The 19,257-nt window shown below is 40.2% G+C and overlaps 1 protein-coding gene across 1 annotated transcript in view; it reads left to right on the top strand.

The window, feature by feature from the left end:
* The window catches only part of UBE3D (ubiquitin protein ligase E3D), a 159,646-nt gene extending 142,930 nt beyond the window's left edge, over positions 1–16,716 (top strand). Inside the window, exon 10 of the mRNA XM_022590310.3 lies at positions 13,108–16,716. Within this exon, the coding sequence (XP_022446018.1) occupies positions 13,108–13,128 (21 nt within the window). The 3' untranslated portion in view covers positions 13,129–16,716. The remainder of the gene's footprint in view (positions 1–13,107) is intronic.
* The last annotated feature ends 2,541 nt before the right edge of the window (positions 16,717–19,257 follow it).

Below are 19,257 nucleotides of genomic sequence, written 5' to 3'. Positions count from 1 at the left end.
CAAACCCTTACTGAGGGACCCCCAACTGGGCCCACTCTCCTTTTCCATTCATTTCTCATACTTGAGAAAGATGACCTCAAAGAAAATTCGGGGGAATTTTAAAAAATACATTTTTTCTTTTCAAAGAAAATTTTTTTACCCCTAAACCAGTAGAAAATAGAGAACATTTTTCAAGTGTTTATAGGTCTTGTCTTTAAAAATACCAAATGGAATAGTTCTGAGAACACAGCAGACTCTGTGGAATACTTGTTTACGCTCACCACCTTTTAGCAGTTTAGGTGAGTTAAAGACACCTGAAACAATATATGAGTTTCAAAATTTTCTCCACTTCCCATCAGAATGTAGTACATTATTTTCTCATGGCTTCCCAGTCCTTCCTCTCCTCAGATCAAAATTGTTTCTGGGTCTCATCTCAGAACTTCTCTAACCCTGAAAAAATTATTTCGCACTTTGTCGTAAAAGACCCGTAGATATTTGATGTTCGTTTTGCAGCTCAGTGAGTCATGATGTTCAGACCCCATTTAGGTAGGGGGAGGGAGGCTTTTGGCTGAATAAGCTTTCCTCATCCTCCGTGTGGGGAAGAGAGGACCTCCTTGGGGCCAGTCACAGACATCACGGTATCTCCTACCATCCTTGACCCACCAGAGGAAGAGGGAAGCCCCGTCTTACAGATGAAGAAACTCAGGCACGGAGGTTGGGTAACCTGACTGTGTTGCCTCTGGAAATTACATACAGTCTTTCTCCTAAAGCCAGGAAGCCTCTTTCAGCTATAAATTGTGCCAGCTGTTACTTGATTGAAGTATGCTGAAGTATGCAAGTTCTTCAGGCAATCTGTGATACCATCTCATAGAACGTGCATTTCTGTGGGAAGCTGGCATGGTGAACTCGTAGTGAACTCTGAAGGCCAGCATTTGAAGGCAATTAGCTGATTTTAAAGGTTACTGGTATTTCCCAACAAAATATAGTTGAGCATTCGTCATCTCCAAGTATTCAATGCCCCAGAAGCCAGAAAAGTCCAGTCCACGTTGTAATACACTAATGATGAGTGGTTATAAGTCATGTTTAGGTCCATCCATTCACTCCCGCTGCTTTACAGAGTGCCTCGATGAATAATCAGTCAGACTCTTCTTTCTAGTTAACGTTATAAATTGGATATTTTGGGGAGAAGCCTAATTATTGGTAAATTCAGCCAGATAGTTTCATGTATTAAAGACCCATGGCTTAGTCAATAATCCTGGGTTCAGAACTGAATTTCTATGGAATGAATTATGTCTCTAACCAAGGATGTGCTGGTTTGAACCACTTGGAGTGCTTTCCGTTACACACACCCTCTCTACACAATCCTGTCAGTGGCCTCTGGGCTCGGAGTTATTTTTCTAGTACCTGGTGATATTTTACACTAAGCCATCTACATTCTTCCGTGTGCAGACATCATAGGTTTGCAGTTTTTTCTTCAGACGTAATGTGTGCAATGTCAGTCCCTGTCCCTGGCAGATACTATTGTCATAGGATAGTATAAGCGAGAGAAAGCCTTATGTAAGCCTTGGAGGTTTTTTATACACAATCAGCCAATTGTGCTTCTTCCTTTAAAAATAATTAAAGAAGCATGAATTTATTCATGAACAGCAGAGAAGAATTTATTCATGAACAGCATCTGTAGCAATATTTAAAATACATAAAACATCAACGTCTAGTTATAATAATAATAATCGTCTCTTTCAGTTTTTGAGGATCTTGTCCATTCCAGGGCCTGCCAGGCCATTGATGTCCTTTGTCACTAGTCCCCACGGCCACCGGTGGGCAGAACTGGAGGGAGAGGAGGCTCTCAGCTTGGAGGAGTCAGGGAAGGGATTCAGTCTCATCTTTCCCTTGGTCTGAATCTTTGCTCTCTGTACAGAGTACCACCTTCTCACACCAATCTGTCTTTACTTCTCAGCTTCATATACTCTATCTCCAGCTTTCCACATCTGTTAGACTTCACCAGTCTGCAGTCTCCTCGTGTCCACCTAATTTCCTCTGGCTTCTCGTGGAGCTTAGAATGGCAGGTGTAAAACTTACCACTTTGAACCCTGGGAGCCCTTGATGAGTATGTGCCCTTTTCTGTTCCCATACACTGCGCTGTTCTTGACTTGGAGACGCTCCACCAACAGTTCTATATACAAGAGCCCCTCTTTACTTTCCAAGCAAAAAGGAAAAAAAAAAATCACAAAGCATTGTCCTCTTCAGCGTGCTGCCTTCCGCACACATTTACTATTGTTTCATTTTGTAGTTATAACATCCTCATGCTCCTCCTTTAAAACAAGTAAATTACAGTTTTATAAGCCCTGTTTATTTCCAGCAACTCCAAATAACAGGCTTAAGAAATAAATGGTATTTATTTAAAAATGGATATATTAGCATGCTTTCCTTTTTAAAGATTCATGTATCTTTAATATTATATTTTCAAAGTAATGTCTAAGGAGTAAGCGGCTAAAGAAAATAAGCATCTGGTTCCAATGTGATCCATTTCTCACTAGGCCTTAACTGTTGTTTGATTATTCCAAGTCATAATCTTTTCTACTGAACTGACTAAACTATGCCAATGTTAACTTATCCTGCTTGCTAAACTTACAGACAAAAATTCCTTTCTGAGGTTTCAGGCTGATTTCTCATTTATCCTGCAGGCTCTCCTCACTTGCCGGAAGCTGTCTCTTCGAATCAAGGAATTATTTTCTCTTTACAAGAAGGGCTTGAATTTGCTCTTCTATCTTTTTCTTTCTCCTCCTTACATCTAACCGTAAAGAAGTAATCCGCTTTCTGCTTAACAAATAAGAGTGACTGCATCATTTCAACTGCTACTAAATCTGTTTTAAAATTGGAATATAATGGATTCTTTCTTCAACTAAAGTTACTTGCAATTATCTCTCACCATAATTAGATGGAAGGGAGCTTTGATGATGGAATGAATACTAGGCTCGGAAACAAAGACCCGATTGCACACCCAGCCTTATTGCTAGCTTATAGCAGTGAGCAGAAGTTCCTCAGCTTCTCTGAACCTCAGTTCCTCATTTATAATCCAGAGACAATTAAATTAGATATTTAATACAAGTGGATTTTATAAAGATTTAATGGGATGCTGCCTGGCACTTAATTTCTTCACTGCATAGAAAACATATTAACATTTACTAAAGGACTTATACAAACTATTAAAAACATTAAGCCCCCTGTTGGTAGGTTTAAAAAAAGGATGTGAATTCACGATTAACCAAATTATAAGAAACAAACGTTTGGGAGAATGTTTATTAAACAAACGTTTGGGAGAATGTTATTAAACAAACGTTTGGGAGAATGTTTAAACTCATAGCAGTTAAATAAATTCAAAAAGTATGAGATGTCATTTCCTTTTATTAAATTAGTACTAATTTTTTTTAAAAAAGATAGGATGCTGGTGGCATTACCAGTTGGTACAGCTCATTGGAAAAAATATGTATCAAATTAGATTAATACTCATACATTTCAATCTAATAATCCCATTTCTGGGACTCTATCCTAAGGGAATATTCTGAAAATTGAAAAAAATTATAAACACGACAGTAACTACTTCATTATTACTTTTTTTTTTTTTTTTTTTTTGCGGTACGTGGACCTCTCAGTGTTGTGGCCTCTCCCGTTGCGGAGCCCAGGCTCCGGATGCGCAGGCTCAGCGGCCATGGCTCATGGGCCCAACCGCTCCGTGGTATGTGGGATCTTCCCGGACCGGGGCACGAACCCGTGTCCCCCGCATCGGCAGGCGGATTCCCAACCACTGCGCCACCAGGGAAGCCCCATTATTACTTTTGATATTAACAAACCTGGGAACAACTTAAATTTGTAATAGATTGTTGATGATGGACTGTTTTGCAGCTATTAAAATAAGAATAAAGACTTACTGAGCAGCACCTAAAAATGTTTATTATGATATAAAAAATATGCACATGTGATAACCAATATGAGAAAAATGCATCTTAAAACCATATGGAAATAGACCCACATAATAATATTAGAGTCTTTGGGGAAACAGGAAAAAAATAATGCACTTAATTTCTTCACTGCATAAAAAACATATTAACATTTACTAAAGGGCTTGTACAAACTATTAAAAAAATCAAGTCTCCGTTGATAGGTTAAAAAAAAAGGACGTGAATTCACAGTTAACCAAATTATAAGAAACAAACAGACGCTCTCTGTTTTCCTCTTTCTCCAAATCTTTTGTAAGATACTGTTAATTTTAAGATTAAAATTAGAGTTATAATCTAATGTATTCAGTCTGAAAAAAATATTTGTCCAGTGCCTCTTATGTGTCTGGGAAATTTGTTATAGCAACTCTGGGTTTTAAAAATGCCAGAATTTTTTCTCATTATTTACTCCAGGGCAATAAAAAAAACAAAAAATTGTGCTTAGTGGACTATTTAGAATAAGTACTTCATATACAACCTAAGATTTCAGGTGTGTAACCTAAGCATTTAATGCCAGACTGTCAGCCCAACCCGTGTTAAATATAACGGTGTTGTGTCTCACTGTAGCCGTCTGCTTCGGGAGTCATTCCAAAATTAACCTACCAGCTTACTCAGGTCATTCCACTGAGGAAAATGGGATCACAGTGATATATTAACCATAACATCAGTGTGAACAAGACTTTGAATAATGCATCTCAGAGCGACACTCTAGGTAACTGGATTGGAGTAAGCTAGACAAGGTCATTTGCAAAGTATTGTGGCATTATTTTAGTCGACATTTTTAGTGAAAGAATGATAGAGTCACTCGTAGCTGTAAGAAAGAGTTTGAAAGATCACTTGCACACGTTGCCCAGTTTCCCCCAGTGGTAACATTTTACAGAACTATGGTACTGGGGTATTGACATGGTGCAGTCCTCCCATCTTACTCAGATTTCCCTGGTTGTATTTGTACCCCTTTGCGTATGTGTGTGCAAGTGTATGACATTCTGTGTAATTGTATACCTGGGTCTCTTTGTGCATCCACCACAGTCAAGACACTGAACAGTTCCGTTGGCACCAGGATCCCTCCTGTTGTCCTTTTATAATCACACCCTCCCTCCTCTCACCATCCCCAACCCCTGGTAACCACTACCTTGTCCTCTGTTTGTGAAATTTTGTCATTTCAAAAATGTTGTATACATGGAACTTTACAGTACGTAACCTTTTGAGCCTAGCGTAACTCCCTGGTGAATCTTCCAAGTTGTTGCATGTGTCAACAGTTCACTGCTTGTTAGTGTGGAGCAGGTATCCACAGTGTAGATGTACCACCCTTAAGCATTCATCTGGGCTGATTCCAGGTTTTGGCTCTTAAAATGATGCTGCCATGAACATTCATGTACAGCTGTTCGTGTGAACATAAAGTTTTCATTTCTCTGGGATAAAGGTCCAAGACTGCAGTTGCTGGGTCATACAGTAATTATGTACATGTTTAGTTTTTAAAGACTGCCAGACTGTTTTCTAGAATGTCTATCCTGTTTTATAGGCATACTCCAAGCAATGTATGGGAGATTTCTTCTTTACCAGCTTATTCTGAAGTCAAATTTGTGACAGTTTTCTTTACCTGAACCAAATAAGTTTGCTAAAGATGCCCATGTTAAGTAGATTTAGAAAAGAAAACTATATCAGGGCATATCAGAAGCTCTTCCCTCCCACCCCACCCCACCCCCCAAAAAAACCATTCTCTCAACTCTTACTAGACTAGCTTTACACAGTGGGTCAGTTTGAGAGATTTGGCCCCTTCAGTCTCTAGATAGCTAACAAAAAGGACTCAGTCCTCCTTTTGTAGATGTTGGGCCCGATCTATATCAATATCAAGATACTGGTCTAGACATAATTTGTTTCTTTCTCCCTTGTTTTAATAATCTTGTTGTCTTCTAGAAAAAAAGAAATGTTTGTTTTAAAGGACTCTTGGATACCCTAGACCAGCGTCTTCATTTTGCAGTGGCCAGAAATGAAGGCACTGGATTAGGACTTAGAAGAACTGTGTATGAGTCGTTCCTCTAATTAGCTGTGCCACTGTAAATACATCAGTTACCTCTCTAAGATCGCTCAGCTGGGTAAAATGCTTTCCAACTCTAGCGCTTATCAGAATCACCTGGAGGACCTACAGGATACCAGTTGCTGGGCCCCGCCCCTAGAGTTTCTGGTTGAGCAGGTCTAGAATGGAGGATTTGAGTGACTTACGAGTTCCCAGGGGATGCCATTAAGTCTGGTCCAATGGAATAGAGCTTACTTTATTTTGTATTTGCCCTAGTGTCTGGGTCTCAACATATGTTTGAACGAACAAAGGAATTATAATGCATGGCATATTTGCCCATTTACAAGACGATTTATGTCAGGTAATAATAAATGCTGTTTAAATAAATGAATGGAAGTGAAAAAAGAGCGAATCTTCATTCTTTACAGCCTTTGACAAAGACCTCAGGGACAATATTATTAGTAAACACTGGGTAATAGTTCCATTGTTTGCATGTGTACCTAGTTGTCTCTATAATATCTTCATCATTAGGTTAAAAATTTAAGTTTCTTGAAAGAAACAAATGACTCTGGTTATTTGGTTAAATGTATTGCTTTTTATAGTTTCTCAGAATTCCTAGTATTAAGGACTGTTGAATACATATTATTGACTGCCTGAATTGACTAAAATAAACGTTAGATTTGCCTGTATTTAAAAAAAAAAAAAAAAAAAAGTCTGGTCCAGAGATGACACCTTGAGGACCCAGGCCAGATTATGCCAAAGTCCTCTGGGCCCAACAGTTAGTAACATCCCCTCACTTATCCACACCCCCCCAACACCCCCAAAAAAACCCTCAAGTTTGCTTTCTGGTGGAATAAGTTATGCATTTATCCTTTTTTATTTTTTTTAAGTGACCCAGATATATAGCAGAATATAATACAGTCATTAAAAATGTCATAGAAGAATATTCACTGTCATGGGAAGATTACCACAATATATCATTAAGTTAAAAAGAAGCTACATATTACAAAACAGCATATGCAGAAATGTCCAGGTATACATAGAAAGTAAATCTAAAAAGATACCTCCAAAACACTTAATAGTAGTTACTCTGAATAATGAAGTTGCAAAAATTTTATTTTCCTCTTTCTGTGCGTTTCTAATTTCATCTGTACCTAATATATTTATAGATCAGTTATGAAAATGAAAAATTACAATGAGCAATACAAGTCTTGATTTCTCTAAGTTTTAATCATTATAGTTAAGAACTTGTTGAATACCAACCAACACAAATAAGGCTCTTCAGGTATGAGATAAAATTGTCCAGGAGGGTTTACAGAGGCAGCTACGACCTTCCTTAGCCCTTTCCCGAAAAAGTGTGGGAGCTCACTTTGTGCCGCTCTCCTTACTTGACAGAATTCTGCACTTATGCGCCTGAATAGTCCCGGCCCCAGGAACACTCGTTACAGCTTCTCATCACCGCCTGCGTGATGTTTCCACAGAGCTTTTCCACTGTTCAGTAGTGGGATCCACAGCCACAGCCTCCCAAGCTAGTCCCTCCTCCCTCCTTGACAGCGGGTTGGAAAGTGTTTTACACGGATGAGGCTAGTCTCTCCTTTGGTTGCGTCTCTGTTAGAAAAATTAATATTTACAGCTAAAATAGGAATTTTAAAATATCACTGAGATAAACCTATTTAGATGCCAGAAACCAGCTCTCTGCTATGGAAAGCTCTTTTGTCCCCCACGTGGGTTCGTGTCCCCTCCTGGAATTTCTAACTCTACTGCTGTCCCAAGTACATTGTCTTCTTCAACACCGATGCTTCTCAACATTATGACAGATCAGAATGAGCATGGCTTCCTTGAAATATTATTTGTTGAAATGGTTTTGCTACTAAAAATGTCAATGAATTGATACTGTAGGAAAACACTCCATTTCTAGACTCTAGTGACTCTGTTTCTGAATAAACTTGTTTGATCAGAGGCATGTTGCCGGTAGGGCAGTGCAGTGGTGATTTTCATGACACCACTCCTGTCCAGAGCTGCAGTGGTACCACTGCCTTTCTGCCAAGTTCCCTCGTGTACGTTCCCATAGGAATGAGAAATTAAAAGGACTTTCTGATTTATGAGTAACAGTGTATTTATTGTGGTGGTACTGTTTAACGTTATACATTTTAACAGCCACCCATATTGGCATCATAGAATTTCCTTTAACAAATATGTTTTGTGCTTGAGAAAATATATTTTTATGTAACACCTAAAGACTGTTGCCATATAATGTTTGCCCCATGGGCTTGCTATCATTAGCGAGTTTGGTGGGCTTGCCTTATATAACCAGGGGCTTCGGCAACTGCATCAGGAGGGCTTGTTCACCACGGTGCTGTTGTAATAGCACCATCCAACACCAGCAATGCTTCCACAACGCCCTTACTCTGAAAGAGGTGCTGAGAAGCCTACATCCAGAACTTTCTTGCTTTGTTGAAGAATAGGCTCAGGACCCAGGAATTGCTGCTTTTGTCCATGTGTCCAGCCCCATCTGGAGAGGAAGAGGCATTGGTCGTCTTTACCCCACTCACATCTATGTCTTCTGGTACTTCACACGCTGCCCTCCGCTAGAAAGCACAGCTGTGCTTTGCTTCACTGGTTCCCGCTAGATGAAAATCACAAGCTTTTGATTGACCTGTAAATTATCCTAGTGCATCCATGGCCTAAATAAAATACAAGGTAAGGGTTTAAATCCCTTTAAAGACACTGATCCTATTTGCTTTTTTCCCACTTTCTAAAGGCTTTTACAGAATTTGAGTTGGAAGGCCGCGCTGGTGTTTCCTTGGTCTAGTATTTCTGTCCACATATAAGTGTGTGGACAGTGTCCACACAGGCGTTGTCATTTTAGTGGGATAAGGTCTTCTTCCTCATTGTATTGCTTCTCACATCTTTGGTCCTTTGTTCCATCCTTCCTGTTTGCTAGTAGTTCCTTTAGCAAAGCCAGCATCTTTTAGTGGGAACAAAGTATATCCCACTCAGTGCCATGCCAGGTTTTATTGTCTCTCCTTGCCAACACACTATTCATAATTAGAGTAATAACTGCCTTGTTCGGGCTACTGCTTCAGAAATCGCACTTCCTTTCATAACCCAAGAATGATCCTTTTTCTGCCAGCAGGCATTAGGCGTCCGTCTTAGACTTATTCCAACCTATTAGAATCATCTCATGACTTGACTCTCTCCCACTCGCATGTTAGTGCCACGAGGGCATGCCTTCTCACTGTGGCCTGTGACTGGACAGTCACAGGCACATAGGTGGTACTTAATCATCGAATGAATCGAGTGAATGAAGACAGCCTGCCAGCCCAGAGAGAGGACAATCTTATACTATTTATTCAGCACAAAGAGTGGAGTCCAGGCATCATCAGCACAGGCCTGATTGATGCTGAATTAGTGAGTTAGTAAATGGTCTGTACCCCATTGTGATTTAAGACTCGAAACAAATAATATGCTTGAAAAGGTCATTTTCTTTTATTATTTTTATATTTACATTTATATTGTATATTTTATTTTGTAAATGAAGTTTGAGCCTAGAAACTGGATTTTGTAATGTAAAGTATAAACTTTTTTTCCATGCCATAACATTTATTCCAGACATAACTTTGAACAGGAGCCGTACCTAGACAAAAATATATATTTAAGGAATAGTTTTAAATATTTATTTTTTTAAGTCTACAGTACCCTTTAAAAGGAACATTTGTGTATGGCTGTGCTACTTATTCTAAAGAGACTTTTCTAAAGCTCACAATTATTATGAAACTCACAGTTTCCAGTATTGTACAGTTTTATCTGTCTTGTTTAGTGCACCTCAAAGCATTTATGTAGGATTTTTTTTATTGTTAATTTTATCTTGTGCAGTCTGCCTTGACAGCATGTCTTTTTATTGATTGAAATTCCAGCTCTATGTTGAGAAATAGAATTTCATAGTATAATTTTGTTAACTAAGATAACAAGAACATTCAAAAGTGTTTAACATATTTACGCAATTGTACAGAAGCATTATAAACTGAACATTTGGTCAGCTATTACAGCAGCCTGGCCCTGTTTATGGTAGTTTAAGAAGATTGTTTTTAGATGGTGACTCAAAGCAGAGGCATTATTTTTAGACATTTTCATTCTCTCTCCCCTTTTCCTTTCCCAAGTGTCCAAATCCAGGAGGAGAGAACAGGGAGAGTCAAATGTTACAGCCAACTCCAGAGTCCTGTCTTCCCTGGTTTCTAATAATTATTTATACTTTTGTAACTATATATTCCAGGAATGTAACAACGGAGCCTGTACTGTAGCTGCAAAGCTTTAAAACTTCTTACTTTGGGGGAATAAAACTAAAAAGATGAAATACAGAGATTTTTCTCAGTGTAGTAGAACAAAATAAAATTATCCTGTCTTAAAATAAAAGGCAGTTAGGGAAAGCAATTTTTCCTGTCATGGACAAAAGCTAGGGAACACAAAATCAACATCTGAAATATGTTAACTCACAGTGTTTTAAATAAAAAGAAGCTAAAAATGCATCGTACAGTACCTGTTCCCAAGGATGATTGCAGTTTCTTGTTATTAAGTCCTGCAAAACACATAGTGTCCTTGGCAGGCGGCACTATAAAAAAGAACGATGGAAAAAAAAAAAAGACATATTAGGTCAAATTAATTTTTTTTTCTTTTTTGATGGGGACTCCATTTTGCATTATTTGTTTTAATGAGCTCAGCCTCATGTAGTTTTCTCCATCTTGTGTCCATATTCACAGGCATGCAAAAGAAAATAATTCTTTCCTATTTGAGACAATAATGAGGATTAAAAGTCCCCCAACCTGTGCAGTTTTATCTCGATCATCTATCTGTAAACTTACCAGGGGAAAAAGCATGGATTAGAAATCAAAATTTCTTCCTATTGCCACTTACTAGCTTTGCATCCTGAGCGAGCCACTTAGTTTTTCTGAGCTTCTGTTTCTTCATTTGTAAAACAAAGTTTCGAATGCCTGCGTTACCTAAATCACCAGACTGTGCTGAGGATGAAAAGAGTTAAGACAGGAAAGTGTTTTACAGGTTTCAGGTAGGTCCTGTTATAATTCCCGTTTTGCAGACAAGGAAAGGCTGGGAGAGGTTAACAAGCTTGTCGAAGGTCACAGAGAGATCGAATTCTAAATTTCAGCATTTTCAAACACTGGCAGTGTTAACATTTTGAGGCTGATAGCTCTTTCTTATGGGGAGCTGTCCTGCACATAATCGGACGTTTAGCAGCGTCCCTACCTCTCTACCCACGAGATGCCCTTAGCATCCCCCAAGCTGTGCCAACCAAAAATATCTCCAGGGACTCCCCTGGCGGTCCAGTGGTTGGGACTCCGGGCTTCCGCTTCAGGGGGCTTGGGCTCGATCCCTGGTCTGGGAACTAAGATCCCACATGCTGTGACCAAAAAAAAAAAAAAAAATCTCCAGACACTACCAAATGACCCCTGGTGGGCGAAATTGTCCCAAGTAGAGAACCACTGGTCTGTATGGTTCCAGAGCCAAAGTTCTTAACCATTTTTATGATGACATTTATCATCATCAGTTATTCTAAGTGGTCCCTGGTTGGAATACTCCAGGACACAGCAGTTTTCAGAGTTCAGAAAGAGACAACTGGGTTTTATCCATCGTCTTTGTGTCTCTGAGTATCAGCGGTGGTATTGGCATCTTGGCAATCTCCCTGTAAACTGTTCTTGAAGAAGCAGGATGTCCCCACGGGGATGCTAACCACCACGAGCGAGAAGTCAGACTCAGTGACCCCCGAAGTCCCCTTCCCTGGGATTCTGTGATCATTCCCTAAAGGGCCCAGCTGGTCTGTCTTCAACAGCCCCTTCTCATCAGAATATGCATGGGCTCCTAATGTCTGTCATCTGAGAGGCCAGGGAGGGAAACACAAGTATTTTCATAAGCATTCTCTCATTGACTCTTCACAATAAGCCCTTGAGGTTTGCATCCGTTGTCCATAAGAAGGGGTGAGCTCACATCCTTCTACTCTCCTATCTTGTCCCCTCCACATTCCATGTTTATATTTTGTTTAGGAATCTTAACCTCTCTTCTGTGCCTGCTCCTTCAACTTTGTTCTCATTGCAGAACTTGATGTAAAAACTCAGCAGGAAGTTGATATGGAAACTCAGCAGGGGCCTTTCTCACCAGCACTGTATGAAGAGTAACATCCTTCTGAATTACTCAGCATAAAGCAGATGGCTTTTGCCCTGCACGACTCTTCACTTTTCCTATCCCCTTAACAGGGATCATTAAATACATACCTCCTTCAACTGCGTTTGGGGACTTAAGTACCAAATGTCCAAGAGTACAATGTTTTGCTTCTGCTGCTCACTCTTGCCCCCCAGAAAAGGCCTGGGACGAGCTTTCTAACTGCCCCGTGTTTCTCCATCTTTATCTCTAACCTACATTCCACTCTCTTCCTGATGCTGGCACCTTCCCAATTTATTATCACCCCTGAACTCTGAGCTAGAATTTTCTAAGTGTTTATGATTGACTTTATTATGTTTGTTTCTCCTTTAGCTAAAACTCTTGAGAAATTCGATGCATTTGATCTGGACCTTATTAAATAGTCTGAAAGTATTTTGTACCTAAGCCTGTATGAATTAAAATGTTTTAAAACAACCGAGTTTTAAGATAAATTGCTGCTGGCAAGCCCAATAAATATGATGCAATTAAAAGCATTGGCATGACCCAAAGAGAGTCTGGTATAATTACCAATCGTAATGAGAAACTGGAATTGCCCAGGAGTCTTCGGGATTTGGAATAATGCTCATGGAAGATCCAAAGCAGCCGTTTGAACCAATGGGAAAGAGAACTGGATTACTTCACGGCAATACAACTTGAGTGTCAATTTAAACTTCTTTTTTTCCTTTAAAATGCATGTGAATTATTTTAACTACTGTATGGTTCATTAAAAAAGGACTGATCTGCTCCTGCTGTGAAATGGCAATGTCTGGCCCGACTAAGAGTCGTTTTTCTTTGTAGACCTGTGAGCATCCTTACCGAGCAGACTTACCTGATTCAGGTTTGATGTGTACTCAGCCATTTCATCACATTATATAAGGAAAGCACTGTGGGTTTTTCTTCCTTTTCCAGGTGGCCTTTTTGAAGATGTAACTGCGGGAGCTGACACATTCCTCTCCACAGCAGGGGGCGCACCGGCAGCCAGCCGTCGGCCCAGTGGGCAACAATTACAGAGACAAGAACCCAGCTACAGAATGAGAACAGGGCATCGCAGTTTTGAGTTTACCTGCCTGCATCTATTCTCTAAGAGAAGAGTTAACTTGAAACCTTTGAAAAACCAAGGCTGTGAAGAAAGTCATAGTAGCAGGTTGAGAGATAAGTATAGAATTTACGTCTCTGTTTCCCACCGAGAGGAGTATTCAAATATGTGCTGTGTCAGCACCACCTGGAGAGAGAGAGCTGGTGGAGACCCATCTGTCCTGTGTGGAATGCAGCAAGGGGCTTCATTGGTGGAATTGAATGCTAGCTGCTGCAAATCTTAGGACATACACTTTCAGAGAACTTCGCATTTTTAAAGAAAAATGTTTCTTTAAAACATTTTTTTAAAGAAAATATGGAATTTTGTATACGTTATTCAGAGGAGATGCTCAGTAAATAAATGTTTGTTGAATGCATGATTATCAAATTAAAGGGTTTCCCGTTTATGCAAACCTGTATGTGTTCCTTTTGTTCTTTATTTCCTTTACCAAATACTGCTTCAGATCAATAAATATACCTCACTGACATCCTGTTACAGAGCTGTCTGAGCGCTTGTGTGCCAGAGCAGGTGGTGAGGAAACCACTGAATGAGAATGACAGAGCTGGAGGGGGTCCTTCAGGGCATAGGCCTCGCCCCTCATTTTACAGAGAAGGTTTCAGACTTGTTGGTAATCATACAGTAGGAGCAACTCTGGGACTGGAGCCAAGCAGATCCTCCCTGCCCACTCCTCAAGGGAGGACAGTCTCTGGATTTGCAGCTATATCTGCTTCTCATCAAGCCTGTTTGTTACCAAACTCAGGTTCAGCTGCTCGCCGCTTCAAAGCCAATACTCCAGAGACGAGTGTTGGTTGGAACGGAAAAGCTGCTTTATTCAGGAGGCCAGCAACCTGGGGAGATGGCGGACTTGTGGCCAAAAACGAACTCCAAAGATTCTGCTCAACCACGGAAGTTTTTAAAGGGAGGATCATTTGGGGAGGGGGTCTGAGTCTTCATTTTCTTCTAGAGCGTGCAGACTTTCTTCCGATTGGCTGTTGGTGAGGTAACAGGGCGGTGCTCCAAGAATCTTGCGCTCAACCTGAAGTTACCATCCTCCATTTGGATGGGGGGTCTTAGTTCCTGCAGAGGATACTGTTAGGTGTATCCCTTGAGAAGGAACCAGGACCCTGATTTAATCACTGCACTATTGTTTCTTGACTCATCCTTAGTTTCTGCATTCCTTCCCTTCTCAGATTAGCAACTGTTTGAATCTGCCCTTTGGAACTCAGGGAAGGTCTAGGAGGCTGAATGAAGCCTATTTCCTACGAACAAGAAATGGGGGACATGGAAAGGAGTTGTACCCAGGAGGGTCCTCCTTTGTTTCGTATTGGCATTAATCCTACCCTACAGACCACCTAATGCCTCTTTACTCATAATGCCTCTTTACTCAAAAAGTTTTCTGTCCCCTGATTTCCTAACACCCTTAACATAGGGGTCACTGGCGTTGTGATTTAGTGAACCTTTCATGATTTCTTCTTCCGTGTAGTTTTAACCAAAACACAGGTCCTAGCAGCAGAGCAGTGGTGTAATGCCCCTAATTCTGTGGCTGGTGAACGGACATAGGAAGAAAACCCCTCTGTCTGATCCTGCAGGGTCATTTTATTAAGCACAGTTTGAAACGTTAAAGTTCTGAGTATTACGTCCAAGACTCACAGCCATAAGGGAGAGTTGGTTTGACATCACTGAAGCTACTAAACTCCCAAACACCTTGCTGACTTTTGGTGCTTTTGATTTCTGTCTGTCAGTACAGAGCAGGGTTTTCAAGCTCGGCACTATTTACATTTGGGGCCCCATAAGGCTTTGTTTTGGAGACTGTCCTGTGCTGTGGGGAGGAAAAACCTTCCTTCCTAAACCCTCCTAGGTTCAGTGGCTGGGGCTTGTAAATCAAGCTGACAAAAGACAGATTAACGACAGAAAAATAAAACCAGCTTAATTACATACATCTGCACAGAAGTTTCACAAAGACATGAGACTTTAGGAAGTGGCCAGATGATCGAAATTTATATACCATCTTAGAATAAACAAAGAAAAGGGAGTTTGCAGCTTCTGGGCAGGGGGGGGCAAGTTCTAGGAAGGTGAGGGGAGGAAATACGTGGTAAATAAGGGTTGTCTTGTTTTGTTGGTAATAGTTTCTCCGATTATAAGAGTTGTCTCCAGGTGTAGATGTTTTCCTGATACAGAGACATCTTTATAAATGGGAATTTCCTTTATAAATGTAAATTTCCTTTACAAATGGGGAAATTTAGACTTCATTTTTAGGCAGTTAAGGGGAGGTTAAAAAGCTTTTCTTGCCTCTGCTCGTTCTCAGTTGTCTTTAGCTCAAAATAATCCTTATGCCAGAGTGGCGTATTTTGGGGTGACATATTCTGGTACCCGTCAGTACGTTGGAGAATGTTTAGCAGCATCCCTGGCCTCTATCCACCAGATGCCAGTTGCTCCCTCCTCCAGTTGTGACAACCAAAAATGTCTGCAGACATTGCCCCGGTGGCTGAAACTGACCCCAGTTGAGAACCGCTGCTATTGAGGACGTGTCCTGAGAACAACATGTGGTGGTTGCCTATAGTGGTGTATTGCCGATGACACAGTCATTCACAAAATCTGAGTCTTTTTCTGGCACGTGGCCTGGTTTTAGTACAATCTTGTTTTCGCAAATGGACACTGCTGATGAATACCACTGTGTGACTATTTCTTAAGAGGTCAGTTTGTTTTGATCTAATTGTTGGAGATTGGAATAAATTAGATGAAGCAGAGTTCAACCTGTGCCTAAAATAGAACTTCCTTCTGAGATAGTTTTTCTCCCTCTGGAAAAGAAACCCATACCATACTAATGTTTGTTTAGTTTAGATGCTCATGATTCAAAAGATAACTCTACCACTCAACAAAACCCAACTAGAAAGGTATTCTGATTTACTAACCTTGTCTAAGTAAAATCAGGTTAAGTCAAATATAGTGACACCCCTTCACCTCTGTCTGGGGTCTGAATGGGAACCAAGCCAATGAGAGGTAAGCCCACCCCCCTCCTTTCTGTTGGCAGAGGGGGGCAGTGCAAGGTGGAGTGGCTGTGAGGGACTCTGAAGGAGGGGTGGGAACCAAAGGAGGGGACACACACATACGCACGGCAGATTTCTGTCCACACACCTTAGTTACCATGGGTGAAGCTGCATCTGTCGTGCCACCTGAAATCTTGTCATGGTGAAGTTCTCAGGCTCAGTCGGTCTCCATTGGTTCTCCCAGGGCTAGGAGGGGAAGGCCAGCACAGCTCAGCTAGTGCCCAGAGTGAGCTGAATGTAAACATCAAGTCACTGGGTAGGTCTGAGAATAACATGTCTAAACCTGGGAGATTTTATTTCTTTGGGACCACAGCGGGTGGGAAAAGAAGGGAAATGGGAGGCTTTCTATCCGACTTCCTCTTTGTACAGAGAAAATTGCTTCTGTGTGTGTGTGTGTGTGTGAATTTAGTAAACCACGTTAGGAGGGCTAGAGAGAATTGAAACAGGCTGTACAACCTTAATGTTGTCCCTTGAAAATTGTTCCACACTAGCCTCCTGTGTCTTGTGAATACAATTCCAGAATCTATTCCATAGCATTCCTAGATAATGGTACTGAGAATTTTGAACAGTAAGAGGTTACCAAGGGCCAGAAGCATAGTAAAATATCAATTTCCAGTCCATTTTTTTTATATCTAAAAACTTAAATCACTTAAGTAAGTTGTGAACAAATAAGATCAACGAGCATTGCTCACCGCTCATCCTACTAGGGTTACGTGGTAACACACTGCAGTGACTGACCAGCAGTGCACCCTGAGACGAGTTCGGGATGGAAAACCAGAGGAGGCGCTCAGTGCTTAAACAAGCAGGCTCCTTAGATAGTTAGATGCATATCTCAGGAAGAATTTTATGAACCCAGAGCGTTGCATCTTTCCATACATAGGAAGGCACTAAAATCATGAACTTGAGATATCTATTCTTTGTGATTAGCAGTAACCTTTTACCAAGGTGTGTGCTAGACTGCATGTATGACCTCACCAAAAGTCATATATAAATGGGCCACTCCCCTACGTCCTTGGAGCAGTTTTCTCAGAGCTAATTGATTGGCTGTCTCCTGGGCTATAGTCCTCAGTAAGACCCTGAGTAAAACTTAAACTCACAACCCTTATGTTGTGTGCTTTTTCTTTAAGTTGACAAAGTGATTATCTGTTAAATCACATATCGCTTAAATAACCTTAAATAGGTTTTGTGAACCTATTATCACCTAGTGTAATTACAGTATATAGATCCTGTCGAACATTTCTACCGGCCACCCATTCCGGCAAACCAATCTCTGAGGTTTCTTCATTTAACATGTATTTATCGAATGCCTTCTATGTGCCAGACACAGTTATGGGTACAACAGATAGAATCAATAAAACAAAGTCCCTACCCTCACAGAGCTTACATTTTCATGGGGGAGCTGACCAAAAAAGTACTATATGTTATTGTAAAATGCTATGTTATACAATAGTATAATTTCTAAAAATAATAAATACAATGAGAAAAAACTGGGTAAAGGGAGAGTGAAGGGAGGTCCAACTTGAGCCTAAAGTGTACAAAATATTTCAACTCCATGAAAAGTGACTGTGGAGACACATTATTAAATGCCAACAGATTGAGTAGAAACCACAAACTTACATCATTTTGCCGAAAGTACCTTGACTAAACAAGATACACCAGTGTTAGCAAAGCTTGTTTGATTTCATTGATTACAGAAAAGCTGACTAGAACTCAGATGTAATTGGCTTTGTAGTAACCACTTCGGTAATTAAACCCATCAGTAGCCCGTGTAGTAAAAAGTGCTGACAAGGTTAAATGGTTTTGCATAGAAAAAGCCAGCCTAGTTGTTGACCCTGTAACATTTGTTTTTGTTCTTAGCATATAACAAGGATTAATTGGGACTCATGTTTCATTGTAATTCAGGATGTGGGGATGACTGGTACATCTTATTCTGTAGTTAGAAAAGCATTAACATTTATCTTACACATCAGAGGGGTGGTTCCCACTAACTGCTTATCTAAGCGTTCTACACATTCTTAAATAATCTTTATACTCAGTGGCATTCAGTGTGACTTAATATAATGATTTCTCTTCCTTTGCCTCTTGAGATGCCTCCAGCTTTAATCTATTGAATCGAGCTCATCATTCCTTAATCTGGGAGAAAAAGTTGGGGGGACTTACATGGAAATAAATTCTTTTAAGAGGTAAATTCTCTAGTTTTAAGAAAATGACAGAGAAACATTTGGTCAAAACATTTTAAAAAGCATCCAACCTATCCTAATATTCTTTTAAAAACATGAGTCCATTTTCATTGAGGAATAGACAAAAGTAATTCATTCTCAATCCTGTTATAGATAAATTAAGAAACCCATTTTCAGGGGCCCACAATTATTCTAGGGTTCTTGGGCTACAAGGTACCATTAGCAGGGTGCAGGATTTGTGTCCCCTTTCTGCCTTGCAGTAGACCTATCTGTGACCTTCCACAGCCTTTCTTTAATATTTTTATTTGATCTCTTAACATTTCATGGATTAAAACTTTTTCCTCCTATTTTATTATTTGTTTTGGAGGCAAAAAAATGAGAAGAATCTTTATGGCCAAAATTTGTTTATACACACTCCATCAGTATGTTGGTTGCACATTTCAGTACAACTACCAAAAGACCTAAATCGGGAACAAGTAGGTAACCTAATTCAAAACGACTGCAGCAGTAAATTGCCTGTTTGGAATGTCTGGCTGAACCTTTTCTAAACTCAGGAAAAATGGGACTTGTTACCCTTTGCCCAGAACCGTTCCAGGCTTGAGGAGGCCATTGGCAGGCTTTCTGCAGACTTAAGCTGGGAAAGGAATTATAGAAGCAAAGCATTTTGTAAGTTCCCATACAATAATGGAATCTCTGTTTCTTCATTGAGTCTTAGGAAACCAGTGCTTGGAAACAGGAAACAGATCTCTGACCTGTA

This window comes from Delphinapterus leucas, chromosome 12, assembly GCF_059928025.1.
Source record: "Delphinapterus leucas isolate spDelLeu-1000000601 "Yukka" chromosome 12, BTC_Dleu_Yukka2, whole genome shotgun sequence".
Lineage (NCBI taxonomy): Eukaryota > Metazoa > Chordata > Mammalia > Artiodactyla > Monodontidae > Delphinapterus > Delphinapterus leucas.
Note: the sequence above shows the minus strand (reverse complement) of the source record. Positions and strands in the feature narration are given on the sequence as shown.